The following is a 22,404-nucleotide window of genomic DNA, read 5'->3' as shown; positions in this document are numbered from 1 at the left end:
AACTATTACCAACAAAAACACCTTGCTGAAATGAGCACCAAATGGAAGTGTTTTGTTTCAGTGAAGAAAAAGCCCATGAACGAGTTCATGCTTTAATTCCCTTGGGACGTTGAATTCCTGCTGAAGATATCAAGCACCATTATCAATACACAGAGAATGGCAAGACACAAATCTTCACTGCAGTGGCTCTGCCCAGTCTGTCAAAAACTTCTCTTAAGGCACAACCAACCACAGTAAGCAGGACTGGCTTCTACCAGGCAAGGTCCTAAACCTGGGTAATTAGCCAAGGCAGATCCTCACCTCTGTTATTCTAAGTCACAGCTTTAGATCTTTTACATTGGCAAAAATTTGTATTTCTAGGTCAGGCTAAAATACAACCTGTCTGCCAGATGCTGCAATCTGTGAGCAGCAAATACACATTCTGAGTGCCAACCTTTTGCAAAAAGCATTTTAATGAGATTTAAATAAAAAAGTCAGCAAATGTTAAAATTCAGTCACATGAAACCAACTGCACCCAGCAGACTGATAGAACAAAGAAAAAACACTGCATTTTCTTTCCAACATTTTGGTTTATAAGCATAAACTGGTTGTAACTTCTGGGGACTTCCTAAATGTTTCCTTGGTTTTCCTACAATTCTTTAACAATACACACCAAGAAATTGAATATGTTCTACATATTGTATTAATTGTATGTAGAAGTTTCTGCCACTATAAACTGGTTTTCACATATAGACTTTTCAAAAACTTAAAACATGGTTCTGCTTTGCAGGAAAATAGGCTATCTATAAAGTTTTGAGGCTTTTATTTAGCTTTTTGGAAATTCCAATTAATAATATTTAAAGGAGTTTGTAAGCTTGATCACTGCACATGACAAAGCCAAGCTTTGACAGTGTGGAAACCATGAACAAAAATGCTTTGGTCTTCTGCAGAGTGTGTTAAATCACCAGTAGGATATTTTCCAATTATTTCACAGAAATTGTACAGATTTTAAGTTAAGATGCCTAAATGTCATAAATCAATCATACCAGCACCATTTGTGCCACTGTAGTAAAGATTACATCAGCGTTTCCATTATAAAAACCCTATTTTTCTAAATCAGCCCTAAAAATTGGCTCCAGCCTGAAGTTTGGCAACAAAAGTCACCACTTGGGAGTAATTCTTTTAACCATATTTTTCTTTAATGGATTGGCTTTTCAAGCTACAAAATAGTCCTGAAAAAGAAAATTAGTGGTTTCAAATTTGGGAAATTTCTATCCCTCAAAAACATTGTTTTAAAACCTGATAATTTCGCATGCCATAAATCTGCAATGTAGACTGCTGCCTTTGGGTAATTTGGCTATAAGCAGTGGCTAGAAATCACCATCTTATTTCATTTAAAAATAAATGCAATTCTCCATGAAAACTTTTAATCCAATAAAACTTTCAGAAACTACTTTCTCATAGCAAGATGTGGTAGGCATTGCATGAGGAAGCCCCTATGATTCACTTATGTAGCAGCTATTCCATACATTTTAAATTTTGTGGTAAGAGGTATGTAACACTAAATTTTTGATCAAATCAGATCATATTCAAGACAATTCTGACATTTGGCAGCACAGATCCACCTGTGAACTTGAAAGATGAAATACTCTGATAGCACTAGAGCCACAGAACTCATTAAGATTTATTATTAAATAGCAATTCTAACCTACATCTAAGAGCTTCAATTTTTTTCTCATGCATTTTAAGTTATAAGACTTATCGATTAGGTTTTAAACTAGTTTAATTCTAGCATTTAGATAGAGTTTCAAATATTGGCCAATTTTCATAAAACACCTCCAACAACACCATGAACATGATTTGATCTTTAGGCTCTCAAAAGCTTTCTCATTAATGTAGTCTCAGCAAAAGGGAACTACAAGCCCAGTCCCATCCACTGCTTGTCAGCAAAACTCGCCAACAGCCCTGATAAGCTTTGGACTGAATCCTCCATGCAGTCTGAATTCTTAGTAAATTTTTTTCCTAATTCATACTCAGGGAGGAAAAAGGTTTGGAAAGCTGTTTTCATAAATTCTGAGATACTTAGCAGCTCATATGCTTTTTTTTTTGAGAAGTAATTTTAAATATATAATCATTGCTAAATTATAGCATTAGTTGCTTGAGGGGAGGATGTCTGGTTTATATTTGGTCCTTATGTCACCAGTGTCAATTTTTATTATTACACATCTTGGCTTTTGTCAGTTTGCTGCAGAGCTGTATTTTCTTTTCTCAAAAGAGCTATTTGCCATGAAAAAACATTAAAGATATTTGCCCCTTTCCCCACACTGTTTTGTGATATCGAGTTGCTGCAGAGTCATACAATCTATACATGAAAGTTATCACTTTCATATTTAATATGCTTTCCAGGGAACAAAAGAAAAATAAAAATATTGTTGTCCATAAAGTACATTCACAGAAAGCACTTGGAGACTTTTTTTACCCCCTATCATACTATGTGTAGAGGTATAATAAATGTAAAAAGTAAGACAGCAGAGAAGAATGAAGAAAAGACTGATACGATTGGCTACAGAGAAAGATGCTACACTTATTCATTTCAGTGTTTCATTAGCAGATATTATAATTGTTGTTTTATATTTGCTTTGCAATCAACTTGTATTTTTTTGCACTAAAACAAACAAACAAACAAACAAAAAACCCACAACAAAATCCTGTACGGTATAATATCTATGACATGCATTTGGACCTAAATACTTCCTGCCAAAATTCTGTCCAGGATGGCAAAGTGTTTGGTGAGAAACAGAGAATAGAAAATGGCACTGCTGGAAATTTGCTGTAAAATACCTGCATTATCCAAAGAGAGATGATGGGATAGATTAATACTGGTCTTTAGCTACGTGACACTTCTGCAAGTCTGAAGCTGCACACGTTTTAAGACTCAGCAAGGCACCTTCTAAGCAGTGTTGGCTGTGCAATGGGTGCCAGTCCCCTCACTGAAACGTGCACAAGCCTAAGACTCACCCCACTGTCTTGGCTGCGATGTAAAAATTCTGCTCATTAATTTTTTTTTATTCTGTTTTTTGTGAAATAGTGCAAGTGATGGGTTCCCAGTCAAATTTCAAATCACAATTATATGATCAGTGATACCTACTAAAATTAGATAATTTAAATTGAAAGAAATTCAATACAGAAAATCAAACTTTTTTTAAATAACCAATTTATTTTTGTTTTTCACATTGACTCAGTCACATCGACTAATCTCCAGTTAGGGTGACCAAGCTGCACATCCTATAAACCACCTACCAAACACAACATCATTAAGATCAGGACCTTGACCGATGTTTTTGCCCAAAGCTACACAGGGTAGAGACTTTGTAACAAATGTTGATCTGTAATGGTAATGGAAAAGGAGAAACCAAAGTTATCTATACACTGCACAACTGCAATAGACTCTACCCAGAAATTGAACAGTGAGTCCTAGAATCAGACACAAAGAAGAATCAACTGTGGCAGGGAGAGGGTGGAAACAGAAGTTCACTGCATGCCTAGCAGAAGGAAAACATGGAGACCTATGGATAGGAAGAGAGAACAGAGTACACACTGAAGGGAAGATGTCCTAAGAGAAAGTCAAGCTTTGTGAAGACAGAAATTCTGCATCTCTCTTTGAGGTTTAAAGACGGTTTTGTTTATAAAACAGGAAGCACAAGTTTGTTTGTCCAGGCGTATGATCTCAACAGAGGTCATAAGAATCTTAAAGCAACTGGCTACTGGTGAAATTAGCTTCAGTACTTTTTAAGGACCTGTTCAGTAAAATTCAGTTGAAAAATAAATATGTGCCCATATATGGTAGGAGATAATGTTTTCTGAAAAGCAGAGTCTAATTTCAACCAGGGCTGCTGATAGAAAAGATCACAGCTTATAGCAGTATTTCAGAGGCACACACTGATTCCTAATTACTTTTTTCTGACAGACATAAAAACCATTCTCTTCTTTTAGTCACTTAGTAAAAGAATTGTACTATTTGTGTATTTGGGAATTTGTATATACTTCTTAATTAGATCTTGCAATATCAACATTTCATTTTAAAGGCCCATTGTAATGACACATGCTCACATACATCCAAAGCATACCTTCTTCTTGAAGAAGGGGGTGAAAGCTTCAAAGCAATATAAATATTCCTGTTTTAAATGACTGAGCAGGCTGTTGTCAGAAAAAAATCAATATTTTCATTTTAAATATTGATGGTGTCAATGGTTCAAAAGCTTTCCTATCACTTACCTCATTGCAATGTTGTAAGACTCTGGATGAATGCAAGTTTGGTCCAAAGGATTGGGCTGTTGTGAGGCACATGATGTTAGTTTACTCTTCTTTTTACCCAGTGCACCTGCTTTAGTCAAAAGTGCACGACTTCCAAGTTCATTTTTCTTATTACTGCCAGAAATCAAAAATGAACATATCATTTTCAATGAAGATGATCCTGACCCAGTACCCACACACAAACCAACACATTTTTTCCCCTGAAATCCTCAAAGAAAACAATTTATCAGGACACATTAAAGGCATCAAAATTACTACTACTGCAAATGCTCCTTTCATGCCTCTTTGGTTTTTTTTTCCTAAATCACAAGTGGTTCCTGCTTTTGGAGGACGAAAGAGAATGCACTGAAGGACCTGAAACTAGCTCTAGCATTTTGGGCTCCACTCACCAACTGCTAGCAGAAATGCAAACATATTTTCCTCTTTCCATAACAATTTTTAAAGTAACCACTATTTGTTGTATTTCACAAAAAAAGCACAAAAATTATTTCATACAGCAATCTAAAGTCATCAAAGTGATTAGAAAGGATAAAAATGAAACCTCAAAGTTCATTTCAAAAGCCTCTGGTTATGTCACCTGGACCCACAAGAAGGCAGTGGTGTTAGAGCTTTATTTTGGCCTTAAAACCCATTTCTCAGGTTATACAGTGTTCCCAGGTTTTACGGAATCTGACTAACATCAGAATCATGTTCCAAGAAGGTTAAAAAAACCCCAAAACAATGTCCACATTTCACCAGTGAACATCTGGGGTGGAAGGGGAAAAAAATCATCAACCTTTTTTTCATTAGTTGTATTGCAGCATAAACTAGAGAAACTAGAACAGATCTGCACAAGGTAAGACCTATCAATCACAGAGAGCTTTGGAAGCAATTTCTTTGGTCTTTTGGTGCTTACAGCGAGCACCACTTGGCCTGCAGCCTATGCCTCCCTGCCAGATGGGCAACCAATCTGTACACCTTCCACCTGGGCAGCAAGCCAGCCCCTGTGTGCCCATGTCCTGCCTGGAAGTTACGAGTGTGCTGCTTGGCCAGCAGCAACTGGGAACACAATATTGCTTCTGAGCACTGCGTTGGCTAAAACATAATAGCATGTGCTTCCCAGGAAAATATTTTTTTGAGAGGAGCCAATGGCAAAAGTGTAGCGATGGAGCTGCTGTCATGCCCTTTCTTAGTTCTTTATTTTGGAAAGAGAAGCAAGAAAAGACAGGAGAAGAGACACTGTGCTAGAAAGGGCATTTTCAGTTGTAGAAAGGTCAAGAGGAGCACTATGAATGGCTGAAAGTGTAGAAGACTTGGTACAGAATCAGGGAAGGAGATGACAGAGAAGAGGATGAGACACTGTTGACAAACTGCACTTGGGAAAAGGCCTCACATATTTCAGACAGAAGACAGTCACAGCACACTTGCCAGGCGCAGGAGTATAGCATAAACACAGTTTAATCTAGGCAGCTACTCAACTTCCTCTTTGCAGGTAATGAAATTGAAACTCCAAAAATCTCCACTAGTTTACTACCATTAAATTCTGCAGAACAATCTTTGCCATATTACATTAGTTAATTTACAGATCTCTGTATTACACCTGAAAAACAAGTTTTAATATCTCAGATCACAACACTGCTGCATGACAATTTTTTTACCAATTCAGTGGGAAAATGTTTAATTAAACTTACATATTTATCAAAACTCTGACTTAGAGGACTAGGCTGACAAGCCATGACTATTCAGGGGAAGAACTATCTTCAACCATGGACTTTAACAAGTTAATTTGTTGTCTTCCAGAGCACAGGGGTCTAGGATTCCTTGAGTCCCATGCAAGAATACAAAGCAGAAAAAGGGGAAGTCTTCTCATTCTATTTTAGATAATTTATTCAGAACAGTTAAAATCTCTATTACCTGCAAAAAGTCTTTATATATTCTTGATTGAATCTGATGAAGCCAGCACATTGTTGGAAGGTTTTGGGACCCAAACCTTTAACTTCCTTGAGCTGTTCTCGGTTTATAAATGGTCCGTTCTTCTCTCGCCATTCAATTATATTTTTAGCCCTGTTAGTATTCAGTCCTGCAATGTGTCTAAGAGAAAATGTACAAAATACATTTATTACCATTGAACAGTCATTATTGCAAGTGCTACCCATTACAAGGATACTCATTCCTATAGAAAATCTGGTTTACAAAACTTAAAAACTACTAAGAAATTAGCAAATAGACTCCCAGATCAAAGGCATTGTCTTAAAAAGGATCCCTTCTCTTACTTCAGTGGAAGGAATCCACTCAAGTCAAGAAAACTTAGTACAGCAATCTGGTTCTGTACACGCCTAACTAGTAAGCCAGGGACGTGTAATTTATGATCTGTTGGCTATTTCCGTAATGCCACTTCAATTTGTCATGTCTTATAGCCTGCCCCCAGCTGCCCTCTTCAGGAAACGGTGTGGGAGGAGGGCTCAGAACAGATAAATTGTTCTTACAAGAACAGTCCCCTCTCAGCCCTTCCAATGGTACTGAAACACCTTGCCTTGCACGTGAAGGGCTCACGTCTGCTACCCAGAAGGAGAGTGACTGGGATCAGCTTGCCATCCTCAAATGATTGAACTGATCTACAAAGCTTGTTTCTTTTCTCAGCTCTTCTTGAAATAAAAAGCAGCTGTGAACAGGCTGGGAGCATGACTTGTTCTGAGGGTAATTTGGACCTGGCCAAGAACTTACCTGTGAAGTGCAACAGCAGTTAGCCAGGCTCCTTCAGGAACCTGTGGGTTTGCAGCACATTTTCTGTATATACATGTGAGCAAAACTTTCTCTGTGTGGAGTATGTTAATCATAAATAAAGAGAAAAGAGCTCTTGTGGGCAGTTACACATGACACTAGTGAAGGAAATGTCATGCACTAGGCTTTATCTGATACCATTGCTTTAAGTCAGCAGCAGCATGACCTGTTTGTGGAATCACATGAACTGATTCTAGAAAAACACCACCAGCAAAACCAGCAAGACCCATAAAATCTCAGGGAAAAAAGAAAAAATCTTACATTATTTTCATGCTCAAGCAAAAGTAAAAGAAATAGTCCAAAGTTAATGAAAGCTCAGAATTAAATTAGAGGGACACACCTTTAACCACAGACAGACCATTAACCATTAGGAATAGAATTTTCTTCAAAAAATGTAACATTGAGAAATCCGGCATATGTACACTGATGAAGGAACATTACACAGTTGACAGAATTTTCCACTGATGATCTCAAGTCTTTCAAGCACAATACTCAGCAGATTGATGCAAATACTGTAGCAGTGTCATTGCCTCCCTGTGTATACTATGTGTCAAGAACTGTATTTGACGCATCACAAACCCCAAACAGAAAGCTCCGCTCAGGCTGCAATCTAGCTAGGGTGGCAATCTTGTAAACTGGATGTCTGAAGGAAACTTAAGACTGCATCTACACAGAACAGCAGACTTGAACAATTGTAAGCCAGGTTAATTAGACCACACAAAATACTTACACAATGTGGTTACCACCTGTAGCCCTGTCTGGACAGGATTACCCCGCATTCAGTTTTGTGAAGGCACAGTAGCATCTCAGGCTGATGCTTCCTGCTGAAGTGGACACTATAGCTGTTCCTTCTGACTCAGCTTATTCTATGATTCTATTTTGTTGATTCTATGAATGAAAGCTTCATTTGTCATTTAGGTACTTTGCTTTCCACTTACTTTCTTCCTAAAAGCTGATCTAAATACAAAAGCATGTAAGACAGAAGAAATCAGGCACTGGGCAGGGGCTGGACACGCAGAGAAAGAATATGGAAGTAGAAAACCAAAAAGCATAGAAAAAGAGCCTCTTCCAAAATATGGAAAGATGTTTTTGAGAAAGATTCTAAGGGGCTAAAAAAAATAAAATATAGATCTAGCAAGAATGCATTTTTCCTAACTTTCATACCTAATATAATTTTCATTATAGATTATGGACAGTAATATTAGGGAAGAATATGGACAGAAGATTATGGACATTCTTTTCCTTCCCCTCCTACTATGGAGGATGACAGCAGCACTTTTGCTCTTCTTTTTTGCTCTTCTGAGAGTTTGTCGCCTAAACAATACTGAATTCTACACATTCAAGAGAGAATGAGCTTTTAGTTTCTAACCCTGAAAAATAAAGTCCAGAACATTCTTCAAGTAAACATGGCATAACTACTTAACAAAAAACAAACAGTAAAAAGGGATAAATTTTTCAAGTTTCCCCTTACATCTTTCTTTTTCTCCTTTCCTCACCCAAGTTTTACAACTTGTTCCACTTAGAAGTACCTATAAAAATACCTTCTAAGAGACAAAGTACATTTGAAAATACCTTTCTCCATGTAAAAATACATATTACTTATATCACATTTTTCTAAAATTGCAGTGTTGGCTCTAAATTTTTAAAGATCTGTTTTTCTCTGAAGCATAGTTTTACCCTGGAGAATCACACATATCCCTAAAACCTGGCTCTTAATGATTCAGTGAAATACTGTCTTACTGCATCATTTTTATGTAATTGGAAGTTTAACACAAGAGCCATTTGCTCCAGCTGAGCTTGAGTCAGATGGCAGACTAAACAGAGACTCTGTGATCCAGAGCCACGTAATTACTGGAATAGGAAAATGTTTCACTCACCTTAATAGTATTTCTGAGCAGATGTTAATATCAACTCCTACAAAGCTGACACACTCTTCAACCACACTGTCCAGAGTTGCTTTCAGCAAAGTCTGTGATACATCATGCTGAGAAACAAAAATGGAGATATCTGGTTACTGAAGTATTGAAGTGTACATAAACAGGAACTGCCTATAACACTAACATCAATAAAATAGCTGCTGGAACTTAACAATATCTTTTGTGAGGGCAAAAATTTAAAAATTATGGTTAAAAATATGAATTGTAGAATATATTTTTTAGAATGTCCCCAATATCTCTTTGAAACATCTTTGTCATGATACAAATCTCTAGAAAAAAGACACACTTCATGTCCCAACATTCTTCTTCAATAACTATTTTCCTGCATCTTGTAAAAATAAAACTTTATTAAAAACATGATTACCCAAAAAGAGTAATGCTTCTGGTTATCCACCATATCTTGTCTTTAATCTGACATTTACCCAAAAAATCATTTTATTAAAAATAAAGTAGAGAAGAGATCACAAATTCTGGGCTTTTGCACCAGTACACACAGATATTTGCAAAATAATCCCATTTATGAGCATCACACTACAGTACAGTTATTATTTACTACAAGAAAAAGCCACACACTGTATGAAGGTGGGCAATACATAAGGTATTTATCAACCCCGTGGCAACAAAATGTTTCAAATTTTGAACAGATATTTCTGGGAAGATTGGCAGGTCCTTGACCAAAGCACCACTAATGGAAATGTTCACAGTGTTTCCCCTTTTTCCCCCTAAAACAAAAATCAGTCACACTTGTCAAAGTTAAAAATTCTCAAGCTCTAAGATTTCTTTTCCTCCCAAATGTAGGCATACTTCAGTCTGTAACTGCGAATTCCCCACGCAAGCCCATCAGTGCTTAGAAGTCTGACCTGGAGGGAGAAGCCTCTCTAAATGCAGAAGCTAATTCAATCACTATGTTGGCTTAGCTTCAGGGCTCTTCTGCATCACTCATGTAAATCTGGGTTGATCTGTTGTGGTTTCACGATGCATTCATTTAGGACATCAAGCTGGATCCAAGCCAAGGCACCAAGCACTTCATCCATTACTTTGTTTTATGTTCTAAGCCATTCAGATCTTTTAAAGATTTCACGGTTAAATATAACATGCCAATAGCATCAATCCCAATCTACTAACGCTGGTAAATTCATTAAGCAGTGGTTAATAACTGAGGCAGTCATAAAACTTCAGGCAATGCATTTCATAGCTCCCTATTTCAGGTGATGGTAATGGGATGCATTTTCATGATGTGATATATAATAAAGTTACACACACAAAGCTCATATTTTGCTAATATCACTTTTCCTGTATTAATTTTGCATGCACAACACTATGTAGATGCTCAAGTACTGGCAAGTCCTTGGTGTCATACCCACAAAGCTTGCTTGTTGTACACTTGGCAGATCAAACATCACTTTCTACTTACTAATGCACTGGTACTGCAACATAATAGCTTCCTTTTTGAATTAAGAGACAAACAAAAAAAACCCCATACCCTTAAAAGAAGTCTTATGTTGCCTTACTTTGACTTACTGAAGATGTAACTTCTCTCAATTAGGAATATATTTCCTCCTCCTCCTGGCATCAGCCATTTAATATACTAGAGCTAGAGGCTTCCAATTCACATGCACACTCATGCAAGGATGCATTTATATAACATAGCCCAAGAACCAAAATTAAATGTTCAGAAACAACACCCACATCTTCTCTTCTTTGCCAAGTACAGCTGCCAAATACCAGGATAAATGCTTTATTTGAGGTTCACTGGAAGATAAAGATTCTAATGAAAAAAAAAATTAATTGTGATGAACAAAGTTCTAAAGAGAAAAATAATGCAGAGGACAATTTCCTTCTGCTTTTAAGGAAGGCTACTGACTCCCAAGTACTTGCAGGTTGATTATGATACAGTTTCACAAGTTATATTAATAAATTCTATTAACTGTAGCAGTTCTTGGCCACCTTTAGAAAATATCTTGTTCTAGACAGCTGCTCTATATAAAGTCTGTGACAAAGAGAAGTGTAGACTGTTACTTGCCCAAGTTTCAGATTAATTCCTTAAGAAGATGATGATGATGATTCCTCAGTAGGAATCAACATGATTCAATATAGTCACTGCCTCCACAATGCCTTATAGCATAGGATGTAGCAAAGAAGGAAATCCATTATTCTGGTCTAACCTTTCTAAGGAGCTCTTTGGAAGATACTTGATCCAGCAGAAACTTTATTTCCAGCCTGCAGAAAGTGAACGTAAATGGTAATTCAGTCTACTATATTCCCTGAAAATCAAGAAAAGGATCTGTTGCAATCAAAAGCTAAGCATCCTAAAATATCTCTGCTAATGGAAGAATTGCCAGTGTTCACCGAACTTAATTTTCAAATCCACCATTGGCATTTATCTAAAAACCTGAATTTGTGATTCCAACGGTTTGTGTAAAATTCATGAGATACAAAACACACATCTTGGAAAAAAACTACAGTACTTCACTGCCTCCCTCTCTTGCCAAGAAGACAAAAACTTCTCGCGTGTCTCAAAGGTGACTAGCAGCTTAACTTTATTTCTGTTTGACAGTAATCATTAAAAAAACCAAAACAAGACATGCACAACATGTAAGAGTCATGTGACTTGGAATAGACATGACAGCATATATGTGAAGGCACAGATAAAGTGAACAGGCAGATGTGACAGAACAGGATAAACATAAAACAATCCCTAAGCTACCAGTACCTCACTGAAGTAAGATACATTTAGTGAGTGAATGATGTTAAGTTGTAAAAGCCAGGAAAACCTTCCAGATGGCAAACCTGCCTCCCAAGATGCAGCTCCTGACCATCATGTCTTTCTTTGGATATAATGAAGGAATTTTACACCCTTCTTTACACTAAAACAAGGCACAGAGAAATGTTACACATTTAGTTTCTAAAAGTACTTAAAAACATTATTATCTCGATACCATTGCCAAGACTTCCTACTGCCCAAAGGTTGCACTTCAGAAAGGTTTAAAGTACAGTGTGTTTTCCACTCTTCCAACAGTTTCACCGACCTTCTCAAATTTGAGAGGTTAGATGATGCTATACACTTCTGTGCACTATTTATATGCACTAGGATGGTATCAAATGAGTCAGACACTAGAGGGACACATATACCCCGCTCCTCACTCCCTACAACAGGTTTGTAAAGACAGGAATGATGAACTGTTGCATTAAGTGCATCAGAATAAAACCTGCACAAGTAAAGCACAAGTCTAAAATGCCAGGCTGCTTTCAAAGTGAGGTAATGCAGAACTTGATGTTGCACAGTCTCTGACAACCTCTCCACACATCACTGATCGTTGTATCAGCTGATCACCCGCAAATCCTTTTAAATAAAACACTTTCATGATAGCACTGCCTCTGAATACACCCCAATGAATGAGGGTGTCCCTGCTAAAACTGTTCAGTGTAGCCTTTAAGCTCAGAGCCAAGCATACAAGGTGCTATCACAGCTGTGTCTAACGAGTAGGAGCATGTCCTTCATTGTGACATTCAAACATCATCTTGAATTTACTGGTCAAATATCAAGTTTTACTAAAATGATACCCAGAAATAGCTGCTATTAAAATATTCAGTGATACAGTAGATCTGAATCAGAAGACTTAATTTTATATGATGATCTCCAAAAGGATTGATACTCCCCATTTATGGAAACTAAGGCCAGCAGAAGTAAAGAGCTTGCCACAAATTGTGGGATGTCCAGTGCAAAACTGCAAACTTTTGTTTATCATCACTCTCCAGAAAACAAAGGCACCTTGCTTCACAAATAGTATTTAGCAAGAACTTACACATTTGTTTGGTTTGAGCTTTTTGTTGGGAGGACTACAGAAATTAATCTGTCCTAAAAAGTGTCAGGAACTGTAACCATGTTTCAGTATTTGTTTTCTAAGTGAGCCAGGGCACAAGATGCAGAAAATGACTTGAATAATTGAAACCGCTAGAGTAAAGAATTGTCAATCAGTAAATGAAATTCAAACCTTACATTTCTCTAATATTTTTATAAAGAGTATCCCAAATATAACTTACATTCATGAACATGGAAGAAAATCAAGGAGAGCTATTTAGATCTCTGGTCACAATTACTGCTCAGTTTAGTCCATGGTAAACTTGTTCAAATGACCAGAAAAAATATCACACATTTCAAAACAACCATTCTGCAAACCCATATTAAAAGCTCTAACAATCAATATAACTTCTTTGCATATAATCTGTCATGGCACAAAATATTTACTCCTGAAGAACAGTGTTTAAGAACACCTGTCTCTTATGCACGATAGTTCTGTTCTATCCTTCAGCTATCAGTACTTCAGCTATCTTTTCTTGCCATATGGTATGTAGCAGAGAACAAGGATTTTTGTTTCACTCAGTTTCAAGAGTTACAAACACCCACTGGAAATAATTAACATTACTAAAAGCCTATGTGTTCCTTGAGATGGTGCTCCCTCAACTATAACTGAAATCCCTTTTGCAGTTTCAAAAACCTGTTGATGTACACAAAAGGAAGGCAGTACTTTAAATAGCCTCTCAGCTCAGTTATTTCTAGCAGTGCACCAGTACAGACACTGTAAAAATACATTTGTCATCAGCACGGCAAATTATCACGTCAAAGAGCCAGTGCTCACACGAAGCCTGGAGGCTGTACCTAGCCAATGTGCATGAGCATGGATGGTGGATCAGCACACTAACTTTGCCTGAGCACTAGATTACCATTGCTAGACTAGAATGGGCAGCTTTTACTTGCAAGTAAATTACAACTCCAAGCTCTTTACCTCTGGCAACTCCAAAAAAACCCACAATACTAAACCTCCACATAATACTAAAAATAATACACATAATTAAAATGCATTTGGTAATGTTTTCCTGGTTCACTATAAAATCATGATTTCACAAAGGATGGTATGATTGCATATGTATCTGAAAGACAAATTCCAACTGCTTATAATTCTACTGCAACATACAGCAATTCTGAAATAATTGTTTTCCATTTAAAAACATTAGTAGACATCGACACAATCAGCCTGTGCCTCATTATTACTTTAAAATGCCCAAGAGCCAAGCAAGGCACCTTCCAACACAGTCAAGCAGGAATTATTTGTACCCTGCAGAGCCTACAAATGTAGTGCAGACATGACCTAATGATGCTGGTTAGAAAGCAGTGGGGAGGGGATGAGTTCTCAAGTCTGGGCAGCAACCTGCAGGTTGCTGACCCAGGCTCAGCATTACAGTACTATAACAAGATCAATATTCAGTTTAAATAAGACTGAGCTGTGTGCCAGACAAACTATTTTGGGTTTTAATCAAGTTATACCTCACTTGTCCTTTGAATCCAAAAGTCAGCCTTCAATTAAGTAAACACAATTTAATATTTTTTTTCTGTCAGATTGATTCCTGAAAGACTTCTAACACTTCATAAAACATTATTTTGTTGGTACCTACTATTAACTTCTGTATTCATGAATTTTAATATTGGCATGTGCGACCAGTCAACATGCCTCTTGAAAAATACTATTTTTTTCTTTAGATAGTGGCATAACTGTGCAAACTGAATGACTTCTACTGAAAGAGAAATTAGGTGGGACAACACATCATAAGCAAAGTTCAAAAATACATTATTTTACAGAGATTCAATCCATGGCAATGTGTTTCAAAATTTAAAAAATGGAAAACCATTAGCAGTGCTGTAACCTATATACAATCAGCTTCATTTCAAATGCTTGTGAAACCACAAAAATAAAATGCATTCATGACAAACTCTGAACAGAAATAGTCTAAGGAGAAGCACCCTTTCATGTCCACAATTAGGAAAAATTAAAAATATACCTTACATGTCAGGTGGAAAAGTTGGAAAGTTCAGGATTGGGGTTTTCACCTCTAACATCCTCTGGAAAATCCCTTCCAGTCAGAGTCTACGAAAACAAGCTTATCCATCTGATGTTTGATAAAAGGATCTAACTTCTTTTGAATTTCTTTTTGAAGATTATTTGTGGTTTCTCCAAATGTTATATTGTTATAGGATATATTATTATCCTCTGTACTTAACTCTGATTCATTTCTTGTTTCAAAAATCCAAATTCTGTTTATTTTAACAGCATATTACTATTACAGAAATATCCCAGGAGAAAGAAATGGATTTAGATTTTCAAAGAAAATTATAAAAACAAAACCAAAGTGCATTTTGTAAATGCTTTGAGTCACTTGCAAATTACTGGAATTAATCTTATATTTACTTGTGCTTGTGTCTTAACAGAAGCAGTAATACTGCCAAGCTTGTTCCACAAATTCAATCCCATCGCTGACACATCTTATTTCTAAGTTATGTTCTATGACATGAACAAGTTAGCAGAAGATGATGTATGCCCAAAAACACGTTCCCCTTTCCAGAGCAGGTACAAGTTTTCTCCAATGCTTATTGTTATGTGACTAAGGAGCAGCAAAATTTCAATTATAATTAACTACATAATTCCTGGAGATTTCAGAGGGACATTTTTGCCAATAAATAGCAAAGACAAAAATCCAAATTTCTCAGGTGAAAAGCCTTGCATTTCATTTTCAATCCAAACATGTATTTTGGGGCTCTTAAAGGTCTACAAATATAGGAGATATCCTGCAACACTATGGAAAGATCAGGACCATCAGGAGTGGAGCTTCCTAGATCACACGGCTGAATTCAGCTGAAGATTTTCCTGAAGATTGCTGAAGGATAGGAGAAAGGAAAAAAAGAAAGAGATTGCACTAACAGAGGGAGAAGATAGAAGCTACAAAGCCCAGGTGAGTGTGGGGATCTGTGTGAGCTTTGTTTAGTCTGAAGTCAGTGAGCATGCACGGCCCTGCAGCAGACGGGTGAGGAACAGCAATTCCGGGGCAGAGCTCCCACCAGCCCCACTCAGAGCAAAGTGAGTCCCCAGGGGATGTGAGGAGCTTGGCAAGAGGCTACATAAATACACATGCTTCTTCCAGCTCTACTGAAGACATGCTGGGGTTCCTCTCCTCCATCTCTAATGAGGAATGTGGTACTTGAAATGTTATTAAAAACTACAACAAAAACCATAAATTAATTTAAGGGTATTTTCTATAAAGGGAAGATTAGTATAGCTGATGCATATTTTATTGTACCCTAAGTGTCTCATATAAGAAACTTCTTGTTCTCACTGGCTTTCTCAAATTTAGTATGCATACTTAGCAACTGCTACATCAGGTTACTCATATCAGCAATGCACTGAGAATGTATTTAATACAATGATACATCTGTTCCCTCATTAGGAAAAAATGTAGATGCCAAAAAATGACATTTAATAGTTTTTTAGTCCCACACCCCACAGAATTAGTGACTGTACTGAAATAGTCAAGATACAATCAAGAAGGAAAAAAAGGTTTATATTTAAGGTGACAGTACCTCCTGAAAATGCTTGCTGAAAAAAGCTTTAAGGTAATTCAACTTTGCTCAACCTCTCATCCAGGTCTCCACTTTTTTTTTTTAAGTAGATCAGCTCAAATTGAATATGCTTAAAGAACTCTTGCAAATCCTGCTGCTATCTTTCTCTTCTATTTGGCTCCTCCTTTACTTTGATTAGACACTCCTTCCCCCTTGATTCTCAAGCTCTTCCATAGCCTAGCTAAAAGCAAAAATGAGCTAGGAAAGAAACAGAATGCAAGACACTGCCCTGCAGAAGACAGCCAAACCCAAATAAAGGAAGCTTATTTTCTCTGCTTACTAAAAAGCAGAGAAAATAAGTGTGATTGACATATGGCAACTCAAAAAAGTCACTCAGAGTAGTGTTTACTGAATGACCCGTGGAAGACTGAAAGCTGACAGAAAACCAGGAAACGTGGAAAAACAGAAGTTAGCTCAGTTAGCACCAGTTATGGATTTGACAGGCAGAGTACATAAGCATTCATTGTGTAATTCACATCTTCAAGAAATGAAAGCAATTTCAGCACCACTCATTACATATAACAGCAAGGCATATTTAAAGAAAAAGAATAAATAAGCAATTGGCAAAAAAAATCACTATGATATAGTAAGCTTATGACTTTTCAGAAATGTGTTCTGCACTAAGCTTAGCAAAATTTGCATTAAAACATGGACTTAGCACTTTTAGTATTACATATATAGCACTAACAAAGTGTTTGCACATAGGAGGTTGAAAAGTTGACAGGTCTCAATATTAAATTAGTTGTGCTAATGTGTCAGCACTAAAATGTTCTCAATGACAATTTTAACAAGTGAACAAGAATACAAACATTTCTGTCATTCTCAAAACCAAGCAACATTTCAGAGCCACCACCACCGCTGACAGTATATGATTGTTACTAATGCAATTAGCATAATATAAAAAGTGAGGAATCAAAATCAGCCAGTAGAATGGCATAAACAAGAACACTACATGTACTACCCCATACATGAAAACAGCAATTGAGTACTCTTGCAATAGACACATTTTTATTCAAATAAGTAAGACCTCAGCAGGTTGAAGGAAAAAAGTACAAATCAAAGAACACTTATTTTACCAGCATCCCTGACAGAAACTATGATTTGTGCCCTTATAACATAGTCCTTACTTATATTCAAAGGAAATTCCTTCAGCAGGCTTCCTTAAAACATTAAAAAATTACAGTATTTGCAAATGTTTAAAATATATAATTTTGTAGTGCAACAAATTTAGAAGAAATGTTTGGAACAATGTTTTCTTAGGTATACTCTAATGCAAAATCTGTAAATAATAATTGCATTACTATTATGAACTTATAAAATTTACAAGATACTTACCACGTCAGAGCTTTTAACTATTGCATATATGAATATATTCACTGCAAATTTGTAATCTGATTACAGATCACAGCATCATTCGTTTTAAAAACTGACATCTATTTCCCTTGAAAAATTGATTATTTTATAATTAATCTAAAACTTTATTTACGTTTTAGGCAAGCTTGGCAAAACGTAAGAATAAAGTTAGAAATTAGGTACTTGAAAAATTAAGACCTAATACTTTAGAAACTCCAAAAAACATAAGTTTAAAATCAGGTATCATTATGAATTCTAATTATAAAAACTGTCCAAAAAGCAACTACTAACTCACTTTTAATAACATTTGTAAGTAGTGGGAATAGAGCTCTCTATTTGTACACACATTTACAACTTCAAGCTGGTATATCACTGAGCAAGGGGGGAACTAAAATCACCTCTGATTTTGCAGCACTTATGTCTGCCTCTCACCACTTGCAGATGACTTAAAACTTCCAGAATCAGGGCTCCCTTGAAATCACTGGCTGATGTCCCTTTACACTAATTAACGACAGAACTCCAGTAGCAGTTTAATCTGTGCTTTGCAGCACTGAGAGTTAAGAGATGAGGTAGCAGATGAATCCATCAAATATTAGACAGGATTGTTCAATGTGTGTCAGCTTCAGCAAATTATTAGTTACTACTAAAATAATCCAGATTTTTTAAATATGAAAAAATTAAATTGTTATTGGGTGTTCTTTTTTTTTTTTTAATAGAGAATTTGTATTTTAAGAACACCAAATTACAGTTGTTCTAAATAACCTAGATTATGTTCTAAATAATCAAGCTTTTGATGAATGCTCACACAAGTTAGAAGTCGCTCTGATAGGAAATTAGATAACAGACACCTTAGATCAGCTATGGCCAATCTTCCTCTCCTGGAACACACAAAGATCAGCAAAGAAGCTCAAATGCAAGTCTCGTAGTGATTTCTAAAACACCTGGCTGGGTAAGCTGATACAAAGAGTGGAGCTGATTCAAATACTGTTTTAAAGGAGAAGACAGCTTGTCTGGAGACTCATCATCATTAACTGGCCCAAGCAACATCATCCCTCCCCTGCAACAGGAGGTTACATGGACAGCTAATGCCATTCCCAAACTGCAAATTTATCTCAAGATGGAGATATAACAGAGGATGGAAGTCTGTGCAACACAAAGATTTGGTGTGTGCCACCCAAGGTTCAAAGGCAATTCTTGCACCCAAAGGCAATCCCATAAATATGCACTTCTATGGTGGATAGACCAGTAGACTTAGAATAACAATTAGGTTTTTTTATATGATTGCAAAACCGAAGAAAAGTTTGAGGAAAACAAAAATATGAACGTTCATTAGAGGAAAAGTTTAAGAAAACCACTCTATTTTTCACTCTTTAAATACACAGGCAGTCAAGAATGTGAGGAAGAAAATGGAGCTCCTAAGAGCCTAGAAAACCTGCATGTTAGAGTAGCGCATTCTCAAAAACTCTGAAGTCACTTAATAAAACATCAGAACTACTCAACTTCTTTCTTCCACACTTCCAGTGGCAGAATATGCATAGCTGGTACTGCAGAAATCCAAAGTGGTGACTTTTGGTTTTGGTGTACTTTACTCAGACTACTTTGACCTGTAGGTGACTGAACTTCTGGGAGATATATGCTTACAGAAACAGTTCTGGTTTTGCTAGGCTATTCTAAAATTAGAATAGTAATAACCTCCCCTGCCACAGTCACACACACATTGCAGAACCTTTGAACTTCACACTACTTCAGTATAGGGACCTGAAAACAGTCCCAGTCTCACAGATGACAAATCAAGCCCACAAGAACTTAGTGATTTCTCTTAAACTAAAAAAGAAGTAAATGAACCACAAAAGATCACAATTCTTCATTTCCTGACTACAAGCATCATTACCCAGAAGTGAACAATACACATTTTGCATCTCCAATATTTTATGATGTTCATGCATTGATCACTGTGTTTGCTGATTGCTTTGACCAGGGACAGCTTACAAATGTTTCTGTATCTGTACTTTCATCTGTCCATGTACCAGTACAAAACAATTAAAGCACAGCTTCTAAAGTAAAGGATATTTAGAGCTAATAACCATTTCTCATCAAACCATTGTCTTATTACAGCAGGAGTAAAATAAATGCTGTAACCGAACCCATTAGATCCTCTTCCAGTGGGAGTGATGACATCAGTTCATTGGCAAAAATTAGTCTCCCTCTTTCATACATTATTTTCAAGTAGGAATCAAGACTTGGATGCAACTAGGCTGTCCCCTCAGAAGAACAGGAAGTTGGAAAATGAAACTACTTAATACTCAGTCAAATCCTAGTAGTGGGAAAAGTGTCTTGTGTATTCCTAAGATATCGTCTTTGTAAAACAAGGTATGAAAAAATTAAAAACGGCTTGCACTTTGATTTGGGGGTTGGTGGGGTTTTGTGTTTATGCTGGGTTTTTTTTGTTTTTTTTTTTTTCCTTTTAAGTTAGGTAGGATTTATGAGGAACACATTTTTATTATTTCATGTATACATCTAAAAGAGAACTGGAAACAAACATCCAAGTGGTTCAAGTTATACGCATAGCAAAGACCTCTAAGTATAAGGTACAGAAAACTGGTCTAAAATATATTGAAAACCAGGTAAGTCAGGAAAAGGAAAGAGAGAATTGCACATAGATGCACAGGAACGATGGCACATCAAATGAGAGAAATAATTACTTCCTCTTGAAAATGTTTCTCAACAGAAGACAAAATGTTTCTAGCTGCAGCAGCCATTTTGAAATTTATACTTGGAACAAACAAGAACTACAAGAGCTACAAATAATATTCTTTATAATGCCCTATGCACAGATATGTTCTTTAAGTACTCTGCGTCTTCTCCTTCATTCCATTCCGAAGCTTCAAAAAAGAAATGGATACTTCAGCAGGTTTTTCAAGAAAGTTTAATTTCTTCCTTCTTCCATCTGCACACGCTGAACCTCATTGTGCTAAAATATGCATTTTCTTAATCGGAAATCCTATCTTTAAGCCACAGTCAGTGAAAGAGGTCTCTTGGAGAGATGCAGCTTTAGAATACAAAACAAGCACAAAAAAGTTTGCTATGAAAAACTTATTACACAGCAAACTGAAATTTCAGCAACAAAATTCCTTTGTCACATACAGGAGTGTTGTAATACAGTCCAGTTCCAGCCTAAGATCTTTTCAGATGCCAGACATATAAATCCATGCTGCCATTTTCAGAAGACTATTGCATTTGACTAGAATTTAGTCTTATTTTCAACTGGTTCAATGGTTTCAGAAAACATTCATATCTTTAAAGAGTGTTTATATTAATCTATTTTCTATTTTCCTTGTTAAGGGACAAGAAAACACGGGCAAAAAAACACACTCATGGAAAAAAAAAAACCACATTCTGAAAGGTATCTCACTCAGGATGCAGACGCTCCAAGAAATAGAAGCCTTAGCAAACTTTTTCCCAAAGCCCTGAAAAACTAATCCCAACAACACATTAAGATATGCCATTTACCTGGGACACTGGCTTTTCAGAAAAGATTGTGGAAGAAGCATAATGGTTTCTTAAATAGAGCTGGGAAATTATATGGTACCTAGTAATAGCAGTGCGGGATCAGATCTCAGGATGTGATAAAAGAGAAGGACACTCTAATGACATGCACACAGAGGGAAGGAATGCTACGAAAATAAGGAGCATGAACATACTATTTTGCACACAGTTCAAACTAATAACTGTGCCATTACCCTTCTTATCCACACTTACAAGATTTTCCAGAAAAACGCATGGGTTCTGTAACAGCACTACTCAGAATAAAGCACTTCTAACAGTGGCCCTCAGATAAGCAAGGAAAAGCTATGGCAGGACCAGATTTACCTGAGATATCCCTCACATATTCATTCATCATAACGTATATACATAACATCCATCAACACAGCTTTACTACAGCACCATAGAGAGAAGCAGCTGCAGAGGAAGAGGCCCCTGACAACTTACACTTTCTAAAAAGACAAGACTGAGAGCATGATCGGGATCACTGCTTTAGAATAGCCTTAATTAGGATTAAAAGTAGCCTTTATCTATAATTTAGGAATAAATGGATTTGTCACTGACTTCTTTCACCAAAGAGACAGAAATTTAAAAGGACATAAAAATAATATTTCCTTTACTTGCCCCCTTCAGCTTATTATATCCATCACACGAATTAAAATAAAATGATGGACAACTATACAGCAGGAATAAAGGCTGGAGAAAAAATACTCAGAGGGGAAGGGGTTTAATATTTGCAAAGATTGTCCAGGTGATCAACCACCCACTCTGAGGTTTTGTGATGTCTAAATTTATGTTGATCTTAAGGGAGCACACAAGTATGAGAATTTTCATTCACTGCATGCTTCTATAAAAGCTTAGAAAGTGAAATTGAAATGAAGTACCATCACTTAAAACAATTAATTAGAGAAAAAGCAACAACAACAAAAAAAAAAGTGTTACAAGGCTACTTAATTCCTCTGCCCAGACAAATGTGTCAACCCTGGAAAAAGTCCAGGTTCACCAAAGAATTTTTATTTTGCTCTGTAATAATAACATACAGTACTTAAAATACTACAAATAAGAACA

General features: G+C 36.5%; 1 protein-coding gene across 5 annotated transcripts in view; it reads right to left on the bottom strand.

The window, feature by feature from the left end:
• The window catches only part of SRBD1 (S1 RNA binding domain 1), a 123,230-nt gene that overhangs the window by 9,290 nt on the left and 91,536 nt on the right, over positions 1-22,404 (bottom strand). For all 5 annotated transcript variants that reach the window (XM_030268992.4, XM_030268994.4, XM_030268993.4 and 2 more), the window contains 3 exons: positions 8,931-9,037; positions 6,187-6,363; positions 4,255-4,407 (listed from right to left, as the gene is read on the bottom strand). In XM_030268992.4, coding sequence (XP_030124852.4) covers positions 4,255-4,407; positions 6,187-6,363; positions 8,931-9,037 — 437 coding nt within the window. The remainder of the gene's footprint in view (positions 1-4,254; positions 4,408-6,186; positions 6,364-8,930; positions 9,038-22,404) is intronic.

This window comes from Taeniopygia guttata, chromosome 3, assembly GCF_048771995.1.
Source record: "Taeniopygia guttata chromosome 3, bTaeGut7.mat, whole genome shotgun sequence".
NCBI lineage: Eukaryota > Metazoa > Chordata > Aves > Passeriformes > Estrildidae > Taeniopygia > Taeniopygia guttata.
This window is presented reverse-complemented; position numbering and strand designations above follow the sequence as displayed.